This window comes from Scomber japonicus, chromosome 16 (genome assembly GCF_027409825.1).
Source record: "Scomber japonicus isolate fScoJap1 chromosome 16, fScoJap1.pri, whole genome shotgun sequence".
Lineage (NCBI taxonomy): Eukaryota > Metazoa > Chordata > Actinopteri > Scombriformes > Scombridae > Scomber > Scomber japonicus.
The window spans coordinates 5,768,750-5,790,852 of NC_070593.1; the positions used below are offsets into that span (position 1 = coordinate 5,768,750).

General features: G+C 38.8%; 1 protein-coding gene across 1 annotated transcript; it reads left to right on the plus strand.

Moving 5' to 3' along the window:
- The first annotated feature begins 2,079 nt into the window (after positions 1-2,079).
- On the plus strand, positions 2,080-21,691 carry dnaaf9 (dynein axonemal assembly factor 9). The gene is made up of 37 exons (XM_053335721.1): positions 2,080-2,135; positions 3,420-3,499; positions 3,676-3,801; positions 3,895-4,019; positions 4,464-4,560; positions 4,772-4,878; positions 5,028-5,105; positions 6,191-6,292; positions 6,468-6,523; positions 6,622-6,757; positions 7,123-7,204; positions 7,851-7,887; positions 8,016-8,100; positions 8,205-8,281; positions 8,469-8,513; positions 8,779-8,824; positions 8,934-9,045; positions 9,302-9,372; positions 9,556-9,603; positions 9,686-9,776; positions 9,869-9,972; positions 10,150-10,293; positions 10,607-10,692; positions 10,981-11,082; positions 11,784-11,901; positions 12,046-12,134; positions 12,315-12,449; positions 13,543-13,668; positions 16,185-16,222; positions 17,233-17,368; positions 17,677-17,763; positions 18,465-18,571; positions 18,881-18,955; positions 19,952-20,139; positions 20,509-20,574; positions 21,151-21,244; positions 21,574-21,691. The coding sequence occupies exons 1-37, from the start codon at positions 2,080-2,082 to the stop codon at positions 21,678-21,680; spliced, it is 3,459 nt and encodes a 1,152-aa protein (XP_053191696.1). The 3' UTR covers positions 21,681-21,691.
- Positions 21,692-22,103: the final 412 nt, after the last annotated feature.

Below are 22,103 nucleotides of genomic sequence, written 5' to 3' on the forward strand. Positions count from 1 at the left end.
CACAGATTTCAAAGAGGACCATTGCTCCGCTGTGGACACCACCACCATGGTCTGCTTCATAGTTGCACTGTCTGTCAAACGAGAGAATAATAACTTGTCAATGACTTGTAATCAGTTAAATGCACAAACCAAGCAATAATATATACTAACTGCAAACCAAATGCATTCATATATTTTACAGGCTTTGTAGTTGAGGTGTCTGTTCTGCCTTGGTCTTTTGTTCTGTGACATTTTATGACATTATATGACATCCTGGGTAATCCTGTGACACTCGAACAGATGTTAGGTTAAAGATTAAAGCTAGTCATGGATGATGAGTCAGGGGCTATTTCTCCAGACTGACCATTTGTTAAAAACTAGTCATAAATGAAGGGCCAGAGGTTGTTTTTCTCTGACTGACTATCTGTTCAGAAGATGAGAAACTATATATAGTGTTTGAATTTTGACACTAATAAAGCCTTTAAAATATACAAGTGAGGCATGCCAGCAGTAGTTTCCTTCTTCATCAACACATCAAGAATCAACCTGTTATTATACACATATCACAGTTTTTGACATAAAATCAATCTTGTATTGCAAGTAGCCTACATTCTTAGTGATTAATAATATTAAAATGTGGGAAAACTGATTTTTTTATACATAGAAAAGAAATACTTACTGTGGGACATGGCTTTTGCAGGTGCTCTGGCGAGTCTGTGTTTAGATCCTTGTCAGCTCAAGACAAAATCTCAAACTGGATTCTCTGGCTCTGAAACAAGCATGATGAGGGTAAAGAAAGAAAAGACTTCCTGATTTCAACATTTCACGTGCTACCCGCAGTGTTGTTGATAAGGAACTGCATTCCACAACATAACCTGGAAGGGACATGCTACTGGTTTAATGCATCTTCCTCATAATCCTTTTTTCTTTGTCATACAAACACACACAGCTGCACTCACTTTTTTTTCCCTATACAGTATAAACCTAAACGTAATTCTGACCTCAAGCAAGAGTCAAGTCTTAACCCTAAAATTGAATCATTTACCTCATGGGGCCCAGCATTGTCCTCCAATATAAAGTGAATCCCCATAATGTGACTGCTTAAAAAGGAATTTGGCTCCCTGTGTAATTACATTTTAAATATGCCAGAAAGTATTAGGCTAAAAGTATTTGTGGGAAACATTTTAAATAAAGTGATGTATAGGAATTTACAAACTCCTAAACAGTTGATTTTGTGCAGTTTCCACATAGACTGTATAAGAGAAAGAGTTTCCGTTTCCTACATGAATCTATGAAGTTCGTGGCCACTGCACAATGAAACCTATCAGTTACACATCCTGTAATTGTTTCTTTTTTGCCTTACTGATATATCAGCTTCCACATACTGTACTGTAGGCTACTTACTCATAAGAGATTCAGTGCATGACATGCAAGATCAAATGCGAGCCAAAGTCCCTGAGGACATGCACAGTGATGAAAACCAAAAAAGGAAATGTGTTACTCTGGTCATTGACTTCAACAGGATTGGAGCTAAATTCATGTCTCACTTATGATGAAGAAAGGAGGGGCAATAGCTATAATGTAAAAACCATGGAATTAGCATTGGATAGCTCATGCATGTCTTGTAAACTGGATGTAGAGATAGCTACAGTAGGTTATGTGCAGGGGTTTCCTCACAACAGCAGGACTATATTACTGAGATTACTGAGGGATTGCACCATCGCCCTCAGCACTGCCGCTGTCAAACCTCCCAAACAGGACAGTACCACAGCGTCAAATGGGGGACAGCGCTTGGAAAATTGGGATACATTAATTTCTGTTAAGCGTTTAATTTAACATAAACGAAATGAATTGTTATATGTTAAGAAACTAGTGGTCAGTAATAATATTAGAGGGATATTTTTTGGTCAAGATTGCCTAAATGTATGACTAAAATGAATCTCTGACGCCCCTAAATATTGAATGGTTTGCCCCGTTGCTATGCTAGTGTAGACATTCTCCAGGGAGATGATGGAGAAGATGTAGTTATTCGGCCTGAAAAAATACAAACGTTGTTCGGTTTTTTAACGTTGAATTGTGTACACCGAGACGATAACCACAATGGCCGGTATAAGGAGAGTTAACGGGAAATACTCGGGAGTCAACCCGGTTGTCAGGTAACGTTAATAATAACCGAGCGAGTGTTTTACAGATAACGCTGTCAGTGAAGCTGTCGAGCTAACAGTGGCTAATGTTTGCACCAACAGCTGTTTTGTCATTTGTCGACGGTCAGACGCTAGTTACTGCTGGATAATATGAAAAACTGACTTGATATGTCACTAAGGAATCTACATTTTTTAATATTAACATAATTATCTGAGTAAAAATGCTAACGTTATACATTTTCCCCCCAGTGCCTTAACACCCATTCCTATTGAAATCCCTGCTTCCTAGCTAAAGCCAATGAAGAGCTAAGCAAAGTAGTAGTAGTTGTTAATAATGATAGTAATAATAATGATAATAATAATAATTATACATAAACAAAACAGATGAAAGACAATGTAGAACAGACAATGAAGGATGTGTAATGTAAACAGTTGTTGATGTTTTAATTTACATTTAAAAAATAGGAATCTAATTAACTGTTAACTGACTGATATATACTGTACAGTATGTGTTCATATATAGGATAAGTCATCATTTTAAAAGTCACCAAAGAGGCCCTAATATATGTCATTTTATTGTGAAGTTTAGGAGAAAATTAAAACCAAAGTCACAATATTTAAAACAATTGCTTATCAGAATATTTCTTCATATTTGAACCCTCATAAAAATTTTCTCTTAAGAGTTTTGCTGGAAATGTGAACTGAATTTTGTTAACAATGATCCAACTAAGACCATATAAAACATATAAAATGAAGAAACATTTAAGGGAAAGTTTCCTTAAGTAGTTTGCTCAACATTTTCAATTGAAGCCAATGGGAAAAAAAGAGTGACTCCCAAATAAAACCATATGAAATTTGGGTCATTTAGGTCATATTACTGTACAATTTTGCTATTATTATAAACGTTTTATTGTAATTATATTGGTGATTTAGAGATGTAAAGTATGTCAAGTTTCTATGATATTAATTTTTTTTTTGGCTTGTTAATGTAATTTTTCTCTCCATTTTCTGACATTTATAAACTAAATAATTCATTGAGAAAGCCATTGACAGATTAACCAATAATGAAAGTTTTGTTTGTGGCAGGTTTACAGCCCTGCAAAGATTTCATACTTACTCAGACTTTTCTTATAATTACAGCTGATGCTAAGTCATAATTAAAGGTGGCTGTCATAGTTTGGAGATAATTTTCTATTAATAGGTTTTAACACAATAAATCTGTTCACCTGCTCAACCTAAAAATGGCCTTGGCAAAGCAATGAATTTATACATATATATTTTTTCTTTTCTTTTCAGTTGCGGTCGCCTGCGTCAGGTTCAGTCTCTGCTCAGAGATGGAGGCATTGCAACTCCAGATGGCATCCTGTGCTCTCTTGGTATGTGAAGCTGACAACAATATATTTCATCCTTTACTTCTCTTGGCATTTTTAGCTGAACTGGAGTGTTTATAGCAAATACTGGACCTCAGAACATCAGGACAATAAGACAATTAAAGTGATAACTCCAATGTATGAATAAACATTCATGATTGTTTGTGTGTGTTGTATTTCAGGAATTGACAGCAGATATAATGAAGGCTGCACTGAGCTTTCCAAATACCTGTTCTACGGATTATATGGAAGAAATCAGCTGAATCTGGAACATTTTCTAGAGGAATTTTCAGAGGAAATGCTGGATGGTGAGTTTCTTAAGTGGTGTTCTCTATATTTTTAATCATGTTTTTTTTGTTGTTGCTTGCTTCAGTTTTTATTTACACTTGTCTTTTTGCCAGATGTAATCCTTCTGATCAAGGCGGAGTGTGTTCATCTTTACTGCAACCCAATGAACTACAGTTACCTGTTGCCCTACGTGTCTCACTGGAGGAACCTGCATCTCTACTGCATGACAGAGGCAGAGGTGATAAAACCCTCTTCCTCTCTTAAAGGCCTATTATTCTTGTTAATTATAGTTCCTGTATCCATTGGCAAAGTGTAGATGTACTATATTGGGCCTTAACTATATTAAGAGTAGTAAGCCATGTTAATGTATCCACCTTGTGGCAGTTTAAACCTAGCAGCTTACCTGTAAGGCACCTTTTAGACAAGTGAGCTCAAATGTTACACTTTGTCTACAATGTCTGTGCAGCGAAAACAGCAAATTAGTTTTGATCGGTGTATATTAGGTTTACCTACACTTTCTGCCCAGGTGTCCTTTTTGGAGCTGTTATGTGTCTCTTGTTGCTTCAAAAACTATATGAACCACCTTTTTTTTTCTTTTTCTTTTTCTTACTATGATTGATATTTCTGAGATCCTAAATCCACTTCTGTTTTTTGTCTTTTCCTGTTCATCCTCCATGCACAGTACGAAGATGAAGAAGCAGCAGAGGAGTTCAAAATCTCCAGTTTTGTCACAATGGTGCAGGACTGCCATCGTATCGGAGTACCTTACAGCTCACAGGGTATATAAATAAACACAGTTTTATCTCCACATTCATTTTCTCTGCATGTGTTGAAGACAAATTGCAGCGTTCACACACTAGCTCTGTTGCGTTACACTGTGAGCCAGAAGGTAAAAATAAATACAATGTAGTTTCACCCACTTGACAGCTTGTATTTACGGTGCAATTACAACAACACAGGTATTTATACTTGCTCTACTGTTGTTTTTAGGACACGTCCAGAAGTTTGATATGTTTATGGTGGAAAAATGGCCTCTTATTCAAGCATTCGCCCTGGAAGGCATCGGTGGAGGAAGCTTTTTTACCATGAAATACAAGGTACCTTCAAACGTACAAAACTAAAGACATTTATTAAGCTCTTAAGTGTAGCAAATTGAAAGATATTTCTTCCAAGAACATTTTGTCGCACTACTGCGTATTGTAGTTGTCTTGTTTTTGTTCATGTATTGTTGTTTTTCTTTTTCTAGCTAATGGACATGAGTGAGAGGCTGTGGCAGGTATACACCAGACTGGACCCAGTGTCCCTGGATCATCTCCTAACCGAGGTAGCACTGAGTTTTTTTTATTCATTGGCCTCTCTAACCTTATTCTGTCATATATAACCTCTAGGACAGGGGTGTCAAACATGCGGCCCGCAGGCCAGATACGGCCCGCCGAGGGGTGCGGTCCGGCCCACTTGCCATCCAGTGCTCTTTTCCTTCCTTCCATTTGTCCTTCCTACCTTCCTTTTTTCCTTTCTTCGTTCCTTCCTTCCTTCCTTCCTTCCTTCCTTCCTTTCTTCCATCTGTCCTTCCTTCCTTTCTTCCATCTGTCCTTCCTTCCTTCCTTCTTTCTGTCCTTCCTTCCTTTCTTCCTTCTGTCCTTTCTTCCTTGTGTCCTTCCTTCCATTCTTCCTTCTGTCCTTCCTTCCTTTCTTCCTTCTGTCCTTCCTTCCATCTGCCTTCCTTCCTTTCTTCCATTCTCTCTTCCTTTCTTCTATCTGTCCGTCCTTCACTATCTCTCTTTCCTACCTTTCTTCCCTCCTTCCTTTTGCCTGTTTTTCCTTCCTTCCCTTCTTATTTCCTTATTTCCTTCCTTCCATCTTTTTAATGATCCGGCCCACATGAGATCAAATTGGTCTATATGTGTCCCTTGAATGAAAATGAGTTTGACACCTCTGCTCTAGGACTTCATCTAATATATTCACAGCCACATATTTACACTTTCTTTTTAATAGAATGATCAATAATTTGTTGGTTTTGATCTCCAATAAGTTATAAAAGATTGGTCTTCCTTCCTGTAGTTACACACTACAGTATTTGATAAACTAAGCTGCACAAGTCTGTATTTGATCTTCTTTTAAAATTAACCATTAAATGTCATTAATACTCATATAGCTGGCAGTAAAGCACACAGTAGGAATTGCAAGGCATCAGTTGGGGATCTGGTAGTTTGTCATAAATATTTTACACATCATAGCAGAAATTATGGATCAAACTGATTCAAAAATGACCTAATCTGCTTTAAGAAGTAATGAGTAGTTGTTACACACCATGGTAAAATGGTGATGTTAATTTATTCATATTTGGTAAGGGTAGATATAAGCAGTCAATGTGATGCAGTACTCTAACCTGGGTGTTATTTGGTTTAGGACTTGGTTAACTTTGAGAAGCAGTGGACCAGTTTTTTCTCCAGCATGGATCTGGAGAGTCATCTGTCCATCTTGGAGCTGTCTGAAGCACAGGCAGGAGAGGTAAGTTAACAGTCCCAAAAGAATCAACTTAATATATGAGGGATATCAGCAAAGTATTGTCTTAATTTACTACATGTCTGTCTTATATGCACAGTCATTTTGTTTTAATTTTTCATTCTTTGCCTGCTTTCAGTATTCAGGTTAGTGCATTAAGTGTGTTCTCATTCATCTATAGGCATTCCGCACTTATTACTCCCATGGACTGATCTCAAGCAACATCACTGACAAAAGGTATACATCATATTTAATGTCAAAATATTAAAATTACATTCAAGTTGCAGTCTAGTAGCTTGTAGAACTAAGTAATGTAATCTTTTTTTTTATTTCAGTAAAAGTCAGCAGCCCTTTGTCTTGTTTGGGAAACATTCCTCCTTGCACGATCTGGAGAGCTACTCATTCAACTTTCCCTCTGAGAGTCATCAGGTCCGAAACACAGGGCCTCAGGCTTCCACAGCCAGACACATGGTAAGAAGCAGCCGCTGAGTCAAGGAGAATAATTGCAAGCAGACGCTGTAAGCTATGACCCACCACTGTAAAATCTTGCACATTTTTCTGGTCATTATTTTATTCTATTAATTACATTTGTGCAGTTAACATTTAAGGCATCAATTAAGCTGAAGAGAAAAAAATGGCATGCAGCACCACCTGGTGAAGTAATTTAGAATAAGCAGTGGTCAGTGAGGATTGTTTAAATGGTGGAACATCTCATACTAGGAAACAAGTGATGACTCATTAAGTTGATGAAGGTCATTTTACACCACTGTTGTCTGTCATTTGTGAAATTATTTGTCATTATTGTGTGTTTCAAAACAACCTTTTTTGTCCTTTAGGTTTTGCAGTGTGTGGCTCCCAAAGGTCCTTTATCCTGCACTCGAACCTACTTCTTTGGTACCACCCACACCCCGTATCTTGGTGAGGTTATACTGTATGACTTTGTTTAGTCTTTTTCCCTATACAGCTACACAGCTATACACTGTACACATAGACTCCTTGAGTTATAGCCAACAGCTCCTTATGACTGTTACACAATGTCCACAGAATGTGTCATAGTCTGTATATAATACAGTCTATGGGGTGTGTAGTGAAAGCAGCACATTTGCAGCAGCAGATTCAGTTGGCCTTGCACACAGCCCAACACACAATCACTGTAGTTATACACATAAGACAAAGTTGAAGTGTAAAATCTGATCATAGTTACACCAAATAGCATGAGCCATTACACAGACTGATTAAACTAGAAGCATATCTGTTCCATCAGACACATGTGATATGGAGGACTGAAAAATGCAGCTGGAACTTCTTCTGTGTAGTTAATCCATTAGTATTAACAGCTGTAGAAAAAAAAATGCTGCTGCAGAGGAGAGTTTATTATCACAGAGTTCAAAGTGCTCCTAACTAACCCTTCTTCAGAAATGCTAGTGTGAAATGTTGCTATGCTTAGAGTTAAATGCAGGGTCCAGAAAGAGCACAGCTGGCCTGAGGTTAGGTGTAATGTGAGTAGCACTTATTTGTGTTGTTAGCCTATAATTTGTTAACAGTCCCTGTATTTCACCCACAGGAAATCAAAATACACAACAAAAGAAAACAGAAGTCTTGTAAGTAATTCTACTTTGGTTTTCATAATCAATATTTACCCATTAAGATACTGTATGATCATTGTTAAGTCTTTTTAAGAATGTTTGAAGGGGAAAAAACTCATTTGTTTGCTTATTTATTTTTTCAGGCTTTTGTCACAGATTTATTCAGCTGCTGTTCAAGCAGTTCTGTCTGGAATCAAATGCTACTCTTGTACATCCAGTGCTACCAAGGTAAAAAAAAACTAAACAAACAACAACAACAACCTCTCTATTGTCACATTCATTTTACATTTAGCATGTACAGTTGTTCATAAAGAAATACTTCTCTTTTTTAGGCAAAAGATGTAGCAGAGCACACCTTTCTTATGACTTTGGACTCATTGAATTTAAGTCAGTACCGCAGTGCTCTCAGGTAAAAACACATTGATATTCATTTTGTATCTTTGTCCACTGTTGGTGCCATAAACTGTTTCGTCAATCTCCAGTTTTTGCTTTTTGTTTTTCAGTAAGTAAACAACATAAGATTCCCATTGACACTTTCAGCCAAGCATGAAATTAAATTTATTGTTCGATGTTGATTCTGTGTTTGCTCTCTTAAGGTCCAAATGTGAATTCAACATCCAAGCAGTGAATAAACAAGGAAGGTGAGTGTTATGAGGAACTTGTTGTTATGTAGTTGAATTAAAAAGCTCTGCAAACATTTGTCTTCTTCGTCACAGTTCCATGAGATTTCCATCATGTTAATTGCACACAACATTGCATCTATATAACATGTGTTTTCACGTGGTTTCAGTGCTACAGTATAAGTGCTTAGAGATTTGTTCACTAAATCAGTGTTTTCTTAAGAAACTTTATAAAAATATGTGATCTCACTTCTGAAGAGCCTTTCTTGTTTTTTCTAATCTATAGGATCATTCCACTGTCTGATGAAGAAAGCCGTTATCTAGTAAAAACAGTAAGTATGAGTAATGTTATACTTTTTTTCTTGACAAGAAACAGTAAACTATTTCTCAGGGAAAGAGTCTGTTTTTATTTAGAGTTATTCTTCTTCTTTTCTCCCTGAGGCCTCCATGACTGTCCATGACATCCCAGACCTGCAGTGGGATGGGGGGGACCTGGGCTCTGTGGTCTTTTCTGAGTCTTTCTTGGAGTCCAGCATCAACATTCAACAGAAAGGTACGATACTGATTAGATTAAGTCGCATTAGAATGAGCTGCTGATTGATTTTACTAAAGAAATTTGATTTACATAAGTAGGATAAAATCCACAAATCACCATCAACAGAAAAACAACAATTTAATCTGAAGGCTTGTCCAAAAATAGCCTTTTTTTCTGAACCAAGGATACATTTGCGATTCATCTTCCATGTTTGTTGTTCTATAGCTTTGTTATTTATGCTCCATGTCAGACAAATCTGTTTCATCTCCTGCAGATGGCACTGTGTCCTCAGACAGCTGCTACACCATCCTCACTACAACAGTGCCGCGCTATGCCTGCTGGCTGGTACGTGTGGGGCTCAAATTCAGTGTCACTTTAATATTAACCAAATATTGAGTTTTACTACAATTAAAGTTTACCAGTACAGACATTTTCAGTCTTGATCTTGAAGTAATAGAATAAAAGATATTGTTTTTTAGCCTACTTGTTTGTTTGCTACCAAAATTCTGATGGTGACATTGTTTTTAGATGGAATCTGATGTCAAGCAGTCTGAGCAAGCCCAACATCTTACAAAGGTAAGTTCAGAGACTTCATCTACCCACTAGCCACTACAGGCTTATAAACAGTATGTGTTGACCTTGTATGTGTTTTAAACAGAAGGAGGAAGGCACATGTTTGGGAACTCCTCTGACTGTGGCGGATGCTGCCTATGTGTTCTCCAGCGGCCAGCTCTCCACACCTGAAGAAGGTAAGGCCAATATCGCTCCTTATGTGACAAACAGTTGTAATTGGGTATAATTCTTTACCATTTATTTACAATTTATACCATTTAATTTTTAGGAAAGATCATCTTCTTCTCTGGGGGACTCCTGTTTATTCATTCTCAATATGGAAGCATCACTGTCTCCAAGGATCACATCAGCACCATCAAGTTCTATGATCCGGTATGCACATTAATCATGTCACTGGAAAAGTATGAAATATTAACGTTGTCAAGGGATTTGAAGTGCAGTATTTCATCTTGCATTGCATCATGTACTGTATGTATATTCTTTTCTGAACAAGATCTGTTTAAAAGAAAAGCCCTCTATGTGATTTTGCATGCTTCCTCTTATTAACAGGACTCCAGTGCTGTAGCCTCTCTGTGTCTGGAGTATGAAAGCACTCTGCTCCCCCACCTCCCATTCCCTCTTCACAGCTCTGACCAGAGTCTGGTCTTTGCTCTTCAGCCCAGGTCTAAGAGCCACAGGGCCTTCTACTCCAAGGTAAGACCTTGAGACAGTGACTTCTGACTTGCCTTGAGATTGAAGATACACAGCGCTATCTGAGTATGGCTGACTCAGAATATCAGTCTCTCATCGCGCCTGTCGGCAATTCAGCTGGAATGTCTTTAACTCATACTAGGACTGAAAATAGTTTGAGAGATCTATGAGTCTTAGATTAAAGGCTGGAATTTGGGTTTATGTTAGTTCCAGGATGATCCATCACAGAAAAATATCTTTTTTTGAACCCTGCTTCCTCTGCATTTTGTGCTCATCAAAGATGCAATTATATGAACCTTTTCATTATTGGTATCAGGTTTTATCAGTCTGGAAAAACTCTGAATCTGGACTCAATCTACAATTGGTGGACCAAGAGCACCTGACCTGGAGCCAGAGAAACATGTAAGATCATTTCATCAGTACAATACATCTTATTCGGTAGATTCTGTTGTACATAGCTTGAAGTACAGAAAGTTTGATTGATACAGATACTTCTAACACTTATATTTGATCAAATAAGATACATTAGCGTTCAGTTATCAGTTTGACAATTTGAGTTATTGTACCAAGCCTCTTTCTCATCATATCACAAGGTTTTGAAAGTTCTTAAATCTGTCTAAAACATATTACTTGCTGGCATGTTGAACCATGAAACTATGCACAAAAACGGTAATCACTCTTTTCTCTCAGGCACACCAGACTGCAGAAACTGCACGACAGTCAGGAGCCACCAGTGGCCAAACGCAGAGGCAGCTTGAAGACTTCATACTCTCAGCTGCCAGAGCAGGACATGTTAGTATAAACACCTGTATCGATGACAAGGGTAACGCCTGCACAGTGACCCCAAACCACATATTTATTTTAATAGACATTTCAATCCTGGCCGGATCTTTTCTAGGTCACACTCCAGTTACACAGTGGAGCACTTCAGAGTTGGACCAAACAAGTCATAAAACCTGATGCTGTGCTTAATCGGTCCTCTCAGAATAGCATTTGAGGCTATTTTATTAATGGTGGCCATCCAAACTGGAAGGGTGCAAGAAAATCTTAAGAATAATATAGATTCATAAAATGTCTCAAATACAGAGCAACACACATTTTTTAATGGCATTATTACAAAAACAAAGATAACTAATCTTTCCTGTTTCTTTGCTCTCTTGACTTTACAGTATAGGCAAAGAAATTAATTTGCACCCAAAATAAACACGCTAAATAGTTTTCATTTTGCACGATTTGTCAGTTTATATTATGTTTATTCAGCATTATCAGTCTCATTATCAGCTTATGTCAGTCTATAAACTACAGATTGTAGGTGATAATGCTGAATACAAATAATTGTACATTTTTGTAAAACTTTTAGCATTTTGTGGGTTTTATTTTTATCCTTAAAAATACATGGTGTTTGCATTTATTTATATTTTTTATATCTAGACATGCCAGTCAGTTTTGATCCCATTCCAATTTAGTGATTGCTGTATTCTGATCTACGCTAGGTTTCTGCAGCACTTTTCTCTGAGCAATATTGGTCAGGAGCCCATCCTGTATGACCACCTGGGGACGCTCTTCCCTTCTGCAGAGCTGAGGAACCCAGTCAGCAGCCAGGGAGACAAGGTGAGTGTATAGACTAGTATAGACTAACTATTTTGAAAATGTTGATAAGGTAAATATTCTTCTAAATCCTTTAATCAGTTGTTAGGTTATGGTTAAGCTGACACTATGCAAATCTAATGTAGACCTTTTTAAATGTGTGAAAAGGTTGTCATTACCATCATCACTGGACTGCCAGGAAGCCATAAGAAGAGACTCTGCGACTTCCTGGTCCAGCTGAACAAAGAATGCGGAAGGTGAGAGATATTTAATCCAATCAAGGTTCTTTGGTTTGATTCTTGTTCTGTTTTTTTTTTTCTGTTATCCTTTTTAATCTGACATATGTTGTGTGTTTATGTTAATTCATTATGATGATGATAATAATAATTAGAAGAGGACAAACAGAAATAATTCAAATTGATTTGCATTCCTTGTAGGTGGGTGGTGTATGAGCCTGCTCCTGACAGCTGTGACAGCTTCTCAGCCTCACACCTCCAGCAGTATTTGTCCAGCTTCCTGGAGAGCCAGAGAGGCCCAGGAGGCAAACCCCGTCTGTTGGTGCTCTCACCTGGGTAAGAGAGGCTGCTGATCAGCTTGATACAGCAGGGAACTGAAAAGTCACGACTAATAAAGTAGAGCAGAGCTCAGCTTCATGGATGCTTTTTATCAAAAAAACAACAATGTGAAAAGAATAGGGGTGGGGAAAAAAATCTATTCTTAGATGCATTGTGATGCTGACTTGGACGATTCTGCATTGATTCAAAAATGTCAAAAATCGATTTTCTAAATGTTAGTTTATAATGTGATGTTAATGGAACAAAAAGCTGGAACTCAACTGTGAGGGCAGAGCAGCACCTGGACAGTCTACAGCGTGCACACACAAGAAGTTATCCTCATAAAAGGCAGCGGTTGCAAGCATGTTTTGATTTATAGACACCATCGCTCAGAGTGACGTTAGCAGAGCAGCGATCTATAGTAACAAACCAGACCAGCTGACCATCACACACTGTTACGTTAAACAACTTAAACCAACTCTGAGGTGAAGAAAAAAACTCGGCACTCTGTCTGTTTGATCTCTAAAACCCTGCGTTCACTCAGCATGTTGGACAGCGATGTCTTTCCCCTGAGCTAACGTTGCAGCAGAGACGCTGCTCTCCACTGCTGGACACATAACATTAATAACAACACAGCAGATCACTCAGCCTCCCCCTCTCATACAGGCAGGAGACTGTAAGATGCTTTCAACTTAATTAAATCATTAATTAATGAAGTTAACATTTTGAAATAAAACAGGCTGCAGACCATTTATCTTATCTGTATTTCAGTGCACTAAGGACACAGTATACTGGAGCAAGAAACTGAACATTTTGCCTCCTTTTCTATTCAATCGATCAACAATAACTTCAGGATCAATATGATATTACCTTTAGAAAATAGTATTATCTAGTGTTCATTGTTTAATGATTTAAAGCCCAGATAATCTCATCGTAATTCATAAAACAGATACCTTTGTAGCATCCAGAGTGTCTGTTGTTGAAAGATATATATGTATATGAAGTGCTAAAGGTATTCAAATCTAACATTCACAAGAGTGGATTAATTTACCTTTCTTTATCATAGTGGGAGAACTTAAACATTTGTAAATGTTCTTCACAACATATACAGATACACGGATGTTCTGGATGTGGTGCAGGCCATTCTTTTCCACCCTGACCCGGTTGTCCAAGCCTGTTTCACCATCGGCGCCGTCACCGCCTGTGTGGATCCTCTCGCCTCCTGCATGGAGCACAGGTGAAATTTCCGTCTGCTTTATACCTGGTCTCGACTCTGCTGAACAAACAAAAACAGCTTTCACTGCCATAAAGAGATGCTCTGATGGTCATTTAACAAAAGCAGACAAAGTTCCTGAGAGTAAATTTCACACAGAACAGAAATCAGGGGAAATGTTGGGTGACAGTGAGATGAAACCACATATAAATGTTCAGGTGTCTCCTTTTATACATGCTGAAATAGTTTTGTGTTGACTGTGTAACCTTTTAGCTTCCATATTATCAACCTCAGTGTTACATAATAATATATGACCTATTTCATACTAGTTGTGTTCTGATTTGAAGGTGTAAGTTAGTGACATAGTGAATAATACCCAGCACCTGCTTCATGCTAATGCTTTTATCAGAATCCCAGGGGCTGAAAGGTCTTTCATCCAAGCAGCTGCAAGGATTCACATTTGTATCATCATCATCTTAAAGGATTTCTACACCGAAGATCTACAAACTAACTGTTGAAATGAGTGATGGCTCTAAAAGGAGGATAGTTTGCTCCTTAGTTGACAACAGCAGGTGTAGTTTAATCTGAAGCACCACTCGCTATTCAACTATCTGTCATTATTATTAGTATGTTCCAAAAACTCATTTCATTTTACAGTTAGCTATTTACCTTTTTTGTTTGCAAGCCAACGTAAGTGAACGTAGTTTCACGCAAAAAAGGTGAAACACTTGCATAAGAAGAAAGATAACGTGAAATTGAAGTTGAAGATTCTACTCATTTGTGTTTTGGAGTAACATATGGACAGACCAGATGATGATAGACAGGGCCGGATGTTGATAAATCGTTGGCGCAGAGGAGTTTTCCAGGACGAGGTTACATGACACTTTTAGCTATTAAAACTCAAGGCTAGGTCCCTTTTACAGAGAGGATCAGTCCTACATTTAATCTCACTCTCCTTTTGTTACAGGCTTTAGATGTAGCTTACAGAGCTTCTCACTGTCGTAGATTGACTGAGCTGCTCCACACAATATGACATACCACTCTGTTTAATAGGCTGTTTTCCACTGCACAGCCTTGCGGTGCCTGCCAGTGATACTGACACATAGATGAGATCAGTGCGGAGGGTCTAGTTTTTACAGCATACTCAGAGAATTACTGCTGCCAATTTTCATTATCCCTAAGAAATTTCATTGAAAAGCCATTAGATGTGTTTATATAATAAAAAGAATAGTAATAAATAAATAAAATGATGATAATAATAATGATACATTTAATTTTATACCACATTTTTCATTCATAGCGAAAATCAAAGTTCTGCAGTATTAATAACTTATATTGAATCTGATTCTGCACAGTGAAATGCATATATGATAGAGCATACATGCAGGATAACTTATGGTGGGAAACTTGCACAGTCCTTCAGACAAGATGAGCGAGTTAAGCTTTAATAATAAATCTTGTTTTTTTCTAATGTTTTGCTCTATAAATATGTTGAGATGACCCTTCAGTCCGACTCAGCCCTACTTGGCTGAGTAGTGGAAAAATATGTAGCAATGCGGTTAGCTGTGACTTTTCCATTTGAGGCATCTTCAAAAAGCCCCTGTCACTGTCTGTTGCCATGTATTGTGAGGAGGTCTTTGGACCCCTACTATGGCGTTAATTGGGTGTGGTTAGCCCAGCTTAGACCTGACCTGCCTGTCACCTCCCTCAGCATAGCCCTCTAATCCCCCAGATCCACATGTGTGACCAGCACACCCTCCTCAGTGAAGCTCATCAGTCAGTCATGATCCATTCTTTATGATGGATGTAGACAGTTCATTACATCAGGACAGGAAAGATAAATGCCTTTTAAATTGCTGATCCCCCCCACGACCCCCCCAGCCTGCAGCTCTGGGAGAGCCTTCAGGCTGGGGCCGACTGGTTATTCAGAAAGGGGATGTATAACGCTGATCGATTTGACAACAGAGGATAAATTATGTTAAGATTAAATGAAATTACAGAAAGCTTTTACATTGGTCAGTTGCCAGTCACAGTCATGATATCATCCTTTGAAAAATGCCTCGGCGTGGATAACCTGATTGCTACCCAAGGACCATAACATGGAATTAGTCTGTTTATTGCTACACAACTTTGGCAAACAGCCATTGGTCACAGTTATTAGTGCTGACACTGTGGAAAATAACGTAGGTTAAAATAAAGAGAGCTCTTAAACAAAACAAAAAAAACCCTCATGTTCATGAAGCTTATTTTCAGTATATTTAAAAGTTATGAATAAGTTTACATCTCTACCTCACAGATGAAGAAAAGTTCATCTTCAAAATGATGATTACACTTTATTTTCTGCATAATCTCTATATAGCAGTTGGCTTAGCAATTAATTGGCACCCTTTACACCAAACAGTCTTTTGGTTGTCTTTGAAACTGTGCTGAAGGTGTGTTCAAATGTGTCTGATGCATATCTGAAAAGAAGCAAATGAGAGACAACGGCGCTAAGAACTCAACACTAAATTAGCATTTCTTTCCCTTGTTTTTCACTCTAGGTTTGCTTTTCCCAAGCTGTTGGAGCAGTGCAGTCAAGGTGAGTCCTGTCTAGTACAATGTACCCTTCTGTCCCCCAACAACAGAACCAGGATAAACTTTTTCATGGCAGTCTGAGGAAACACCGGAGTGATATTAATTGATATTGATGCAACGCTCTTTTGGAAGCTGTTCGAAAAAGCCATTTTATACATCATGCCGCTGGATTGTAGAAAATAAACATTCCCACTCAGTCGTAAAAGGTCAAGTGTATTATTTTCAAACTGTCAAACTAGAATTAAGTAGCATTGAGAAAATAGAACCAACACAAAAACCTAGGGAAGAAATAAATGTGCAGAAACCCTTTGTTTTTACTGTTTATTTGACTTTGGAAATGTGTTGTGACATCTACCCTCTACCACTAATCATTTGAATGTGACATTTGTACTTATATTCAACATATTACACAAACATATGACAGTTATTATGCTGTATTGCGCAGTCAAGTTCTTAGTACTCATTTAATTGCTTGCAGCTCCTCTACAACACTACTGTAACAGTGCTGTGGCTTTGTTTGTCTTTAACAAGTTAGATAGAGGTAAGGTGATATAAATATGTAATGGCACAACAAGCATTAGTTGCTTAGCACCGTGACACTTCAACCATCACTTGATATATACAGTGCATATTTCATCCTGTATTCTAAAGTGACATTTTGAAGACTTCATTTGGGCTTATATCATCATTGGCATCTCTGGGAAGCTGGGAGGAAGCCTGGGTGCAGCTGTCATCAGATGAACAAGGGGCAACCACCATAGTTCAATGTGTCACCTGATAACTTGTTATTCATTTTGTATCTTACTGGTGGATTTGTAGAAATCAAACTGTTAATTTCCATATAAATCCAGCTTGCTGGTAAAAAAAAAACTGCTGCAGTTGTAATGCCAGTAAATCAAACTGAGTGTAAATGTATTTCTGCAGTGGCTCGAGTGGTTTTGTATTTTCAGTAAAGTGAGTCAGTTTCTCCTCGAATTCATATTCTTTTTTTTTTTGTGCCTCATTGTATGTCAGGTATTGTGAGTACAGTGGTGTTCACCGGGCTGACAGCAGAGCAGAAGCACCCTCTCATGCAGCATGTTCAGCAGTTGGTACGCTCTGCCAACCCCACCGCAGCCTTCATACTGGGAGAGAGAGGAGCTGTCACCAGGTAGGCGCCCACAGAATCATGATCAATGCTGCAAACAGTCATTTAACTGCTTTTATCTGTACTAAAAATATTCTCCCAAGGCTGCTTTTTATTCTGTTTTTTTTTTTTTTGTAAATCTTTTGGGTCAGAGCACTGCTCAGTTACCACAGGAATGTGTTGTAAGAATTTACCACATGCATTATATACTGAAAGAATGTTACATTGTTGTAATTAGGGGTTCATTATGCATTAAGGGTATTTTTATGTCATATTTATGTATACCACTGTAAGGTTTAGTGTTACTTAAAGTATTTTTTTTCCTTCAATAGAAATGAAGATGTGAATCTGATATTGTCTGAAACCAGCTTCAGTGAGCCACAGATGCTGAGAGCACGTTATGTCCTCTACCCTGGCTGGTAAGACCCTCGACCTATGTCCCACTTTACTAGTTGTGACCCCAGCACATCCCTCTGTGTCCACACTCATCCTTTTGGGCAATGAGCAACTGACTGGCATTGATTCCTGCCTCAACGTTCTGCAGTCCTGTCTCACCTTCCTCCCTGCAGTTTAATTGCCACTCTGCTGCAGCGGTGGGGGTATCGGCTGCTGATTGCTGTAAAGCCCCTCAGGGCATCTTGTGTTCTATCACCAGCTGCCTCCTGGCAGCCCAGTAACAAGCTGTTGGCCATACAGTTGCCATGTACACAGAGGGGGTCTCCTTCCCTTTGGACCCAGTCCATCCAGCCCTCATGCCTCAGTGGTCAGCCTAATATGAACCTCTGCTAAATCCTCAGATCATACACTGGATATCTGGCTAGAGTCTGTCCCTTTTGATTTACTCATCTCCAAACTTTTCATTTGTGTGTCTATGTATTTGAAGTGTTCTTGCACTTCCGTAGCTCTTTACCAGGACAGGAAATTGGTGAGACTATCTGCATTTCCAGATTTAGCATCCACTTCTACAGTTTCACCAACAAATCACAGGCACTGGCCTCTTTCCTGCAGGCAGCTGGTAGAGTAAACAACTTTCCAGCCAAAAACAAAATGCAAACATTTGGCTTGCTCAAGACTTAACTTTCTCACCATTTGTGTAATGTGCACATGTTGTGTGTTTCAGGTGCAAAGGGCGCTTCTTCTCTGGTTCTGGGTCCCTGGTTCTCACCCAGCAGTGCATAGCTTTCAACCGGCCCCTAGAGAGGCCTCTATTTGTCGCCCGCTGTAAAGGTGAGATGGAAAGAAAGCCCACCCCACCTCCCCTTTTTTTACTCTAACACGTGACAGAAGCTTCAGATATGAGCTGGCAGAGTTTGACGATGATTACATAAGCTGCCTTTCCCTCCAAATATGGAAACAAATGAGGTCTCAAAGTAATTGTCAGCAGTTGCTGTGAAAAAATCTGTTTTTCAAAAGGATTCCTCACACAACTACATTAATAATATGTACATTTGTTACTGCTGCAAAATGTGCTTTAAAAAAAGAAATATTATTTTATTATATTAACATTGCTCTCATAAATATTTACTTCCTCTGTAGCGTTCAAGTCATCACTAAGGTCGAGCCCTTTCCAAGGAAACATGTACAATGTTTGGGGGAAAGTCCGATTTTCTGGTAGGATTTATGTTTTCCATTTTCTTTTGCTCATGTCAAATACATATTAATACTGTTTTGATGAATTGTTCTTATTTTCAGACCAGATTTAGAACTGCAAGAGAGAGTTGGCCTTTTGTTGAGCAATACTAAACAAATGTGATTTCTGTCTTTGGTAAATATTTGACCTGCATTTGTATTTCCCAGTTTTGGGAATTGTTAAGAGAAATGGTTGCCCTCAAAGACAGGCAAAAGAAGCCCCTGACGGTAGGAACGTTGCTTGGTTGTGTCTGGTGTTCAGAATTCAGCCCATAGTTCACTTGGTTTGGTTTCCTCCACCTAGTTTTCTCACTCTTTGTTCATTTTGAAGACCTGTGTAGAGGTGTTGCATGAAGAGAGAGTGCAGGTGCCTGTGAGGAGAGAGTGCAGGTGCAGGTGCCTGTGAGGAGAGAGTGCAGGTGCCTGTGAGGAGAGAGTGCAGGTGCCTGTGAGGAGAGAGTGCAGGTGCCTGTGAGGAGAGAGTGCAGGTTGCCTGTGAGGAGACGTGAGGAAATGTGCCAGAGAGTGTGCATACAGTTGTAGAGAGTTGGGAAGATATGATGGTATGGAACGAGTGTGGAGACCGGATGATCCTTCTACTACTACTCACATTCCCTTAGTGTCAAGTGTCTATCTCAGTCACTGTCTGTAGGGTAGTGCATCATTTACATCACTTTCTATTTAGTCATCTTAATTTAATTTATTGTGTGTATTAAGCTGTTTTTTTAATATTCAATACATATTTTACATTCAGTTAGGACATATTTGTCATATTTGACATGTTTTAATTTTTTTTTTTTGGACTGCACACGTGAGTTCTGTGAGCCATTTTGAGATCAGAGAGGTTGTATGGATGTATGGAAACATTAACGCCCTCAGCTACAGCATGCTCTTACCATATGAAGCTTGTGTAGCTGCAGGTGCTACATATGAGGCATGAACTGTATGTCTAAGTGCTTTCATCTCTGGAACCTCCAGACTCAGACCAAATGATGGAGGTGAGCTACAACACAGTGAGCGGGAACCTGAGCATTGTCCCGGAACAGACCCTTAACCCTCTGATCCCGGGCCCCAAAAAGAAGGACGCTTCCTGCTTCCTGTTCTTTGATGGTGTTGGCCTCACTGAGGATGGAGTGAAAGACTGGCTCCGACTGTGTGCCAAGCAGGTAGACATTTAAATATGCAATAAACTCTGAAAAAAAATGTGAGAAGATGACATTAAATTGATTGCTTGTCAGTCCAAAAAGGATAAACAGGTTTATTATCAATATATATCTGTGGTAGCAATATTTAGGTCCATATAAAAGCACCCACTAAATGCAATATCAATTAGTCTTTAAAATAATTGTCCTGCATCCTGTATTACAACCAAACTATCTGAAAAAGAGTTGAAAATTGGCAAAATTGAAGCTAAAAAAAGTTTTGCTGAATCTTCGTCTTGTCCAGCTGTAGTATAAATCTGTCATCATTATTAGCATTAGTCAGGTATAATAATATACAATATTCTTTAACCAGAGGATTGTTTCTGTTTACAGAGGCAGACAAAGAAACCTAAGAAGACCAAAACTACTCTTTCATCACAGGAAATCAAGAGTATACATGTGAGTTTTTTTTAGTTTTGTATTTAACATTGTTGGAAGTTGTGCACACCACAGCATAAAAGGTCCCCTGTGAAATTTTGACCTCTAGTGGCGCAATGGAGCCCCCCGCTTTGTTTGTATCTGTATTGAAGTAACACTAATGCAGAGCACATATGTGCTTATGAGCACAAAGGTGACACAACGCAGATGCCTGCCAACGGTTTCATGCTAGTTCACTGACTGACAGGTGGTGACTGCAACATGCCAAGAGATTTAGAGATGTACTAGCCAAAAGGTGTTGGACAGGAAGACTGGTGTAAACACTGATGTAAACAATGCAAGTTTAAAAATATAATGCAATGTTTGTTAGAGCTCAAAGATACATGGATATATGTTGTGTGACGAGAACTCTGAGAGGAACTTTTAAGTTTATTGTCAATGCCACTGAAGGAGCAAAAATAAGGTTTTTGTGGGGGTTTTTTGGGGTGGGTGGGTGTTGATTATTTTGTTTGGTTTTTCCCCATCTTCTAGGATAGGACGGGTTGGGTTGGGTTGGGTTGGGTCTAACAGAACCTGACATTATATGTTTCTGTTTAGCTGACCAGGCACTTGGACCCACTGCCACAAGGCTACTTCTACAACGGTTATCAATATGTTGACATCTTTGGAGAAAAAAGACTCTGCCATCCTAGTATCCTTTTCACCAGAGTGTTCATGGAGATTACTGTCTATTCAGGCTCGGAGAAAGAACTGGTGATGTTCCATATTTCAAAAGCTAAAACAAAGCCAGGCACACATAAATCAGCTGTTTAAGAAACAAGTAAGACACAGTAGATCTGAGTCTGTAACTATAATGAAAATCCAACCCTGTGTTTGTTAAATTATGGAAATGTACTAGTAAAAAAGAAGTAAGTAAAATGTATTTATATATCACTTTTCACAGACAAAACTCACCTGTGTATTTTACTGTTGTGTGTGTGGTCATCTTGCTGCTGCTTCCCTTACATTGTGCCACTGCAGACATGGATGAGTTTATTAAAGAGTACATCGCCGAGGCCAACAAAGAGATCGAGCTGTTCAACCGTCAGCTGGAGCTGCAGGGCCAGCCTGACCTATTTGATCCATGAGAGAATCTGTGTACGTCCACTGCCTCCATCTGTCTTACTTTACTCTGAGGGAACCACTATGGGAGGGACAGCGGGGGGGCACAGGGGTTATGTACTGAACACTCCACTCAAATGGTCAATGTGTGATCACACCACATGCAACTGCAGAAAGTGCTGCTGCCAGAAGTTCATTCATCCTCTTTGAACTTTGTCACTATGTTGTTTTTTTTTCTGTGGCATGGAAAAGTTAAGTGCAGGTGAGCTTTTGATGGGAGACATCACCCAGTTACCGCTTGGCTGAGTTTGGTATCACATTTATCAGCTGAAAGTGGCAAATTGACGCGGTTGCTTGTGTTAACCCAAATTAAGACGCGCTTGTCAAGAGATGAGAGTTCCTCACAACTGCAGACAAATCTGAAACATAACGCAACACAAGACTTCATC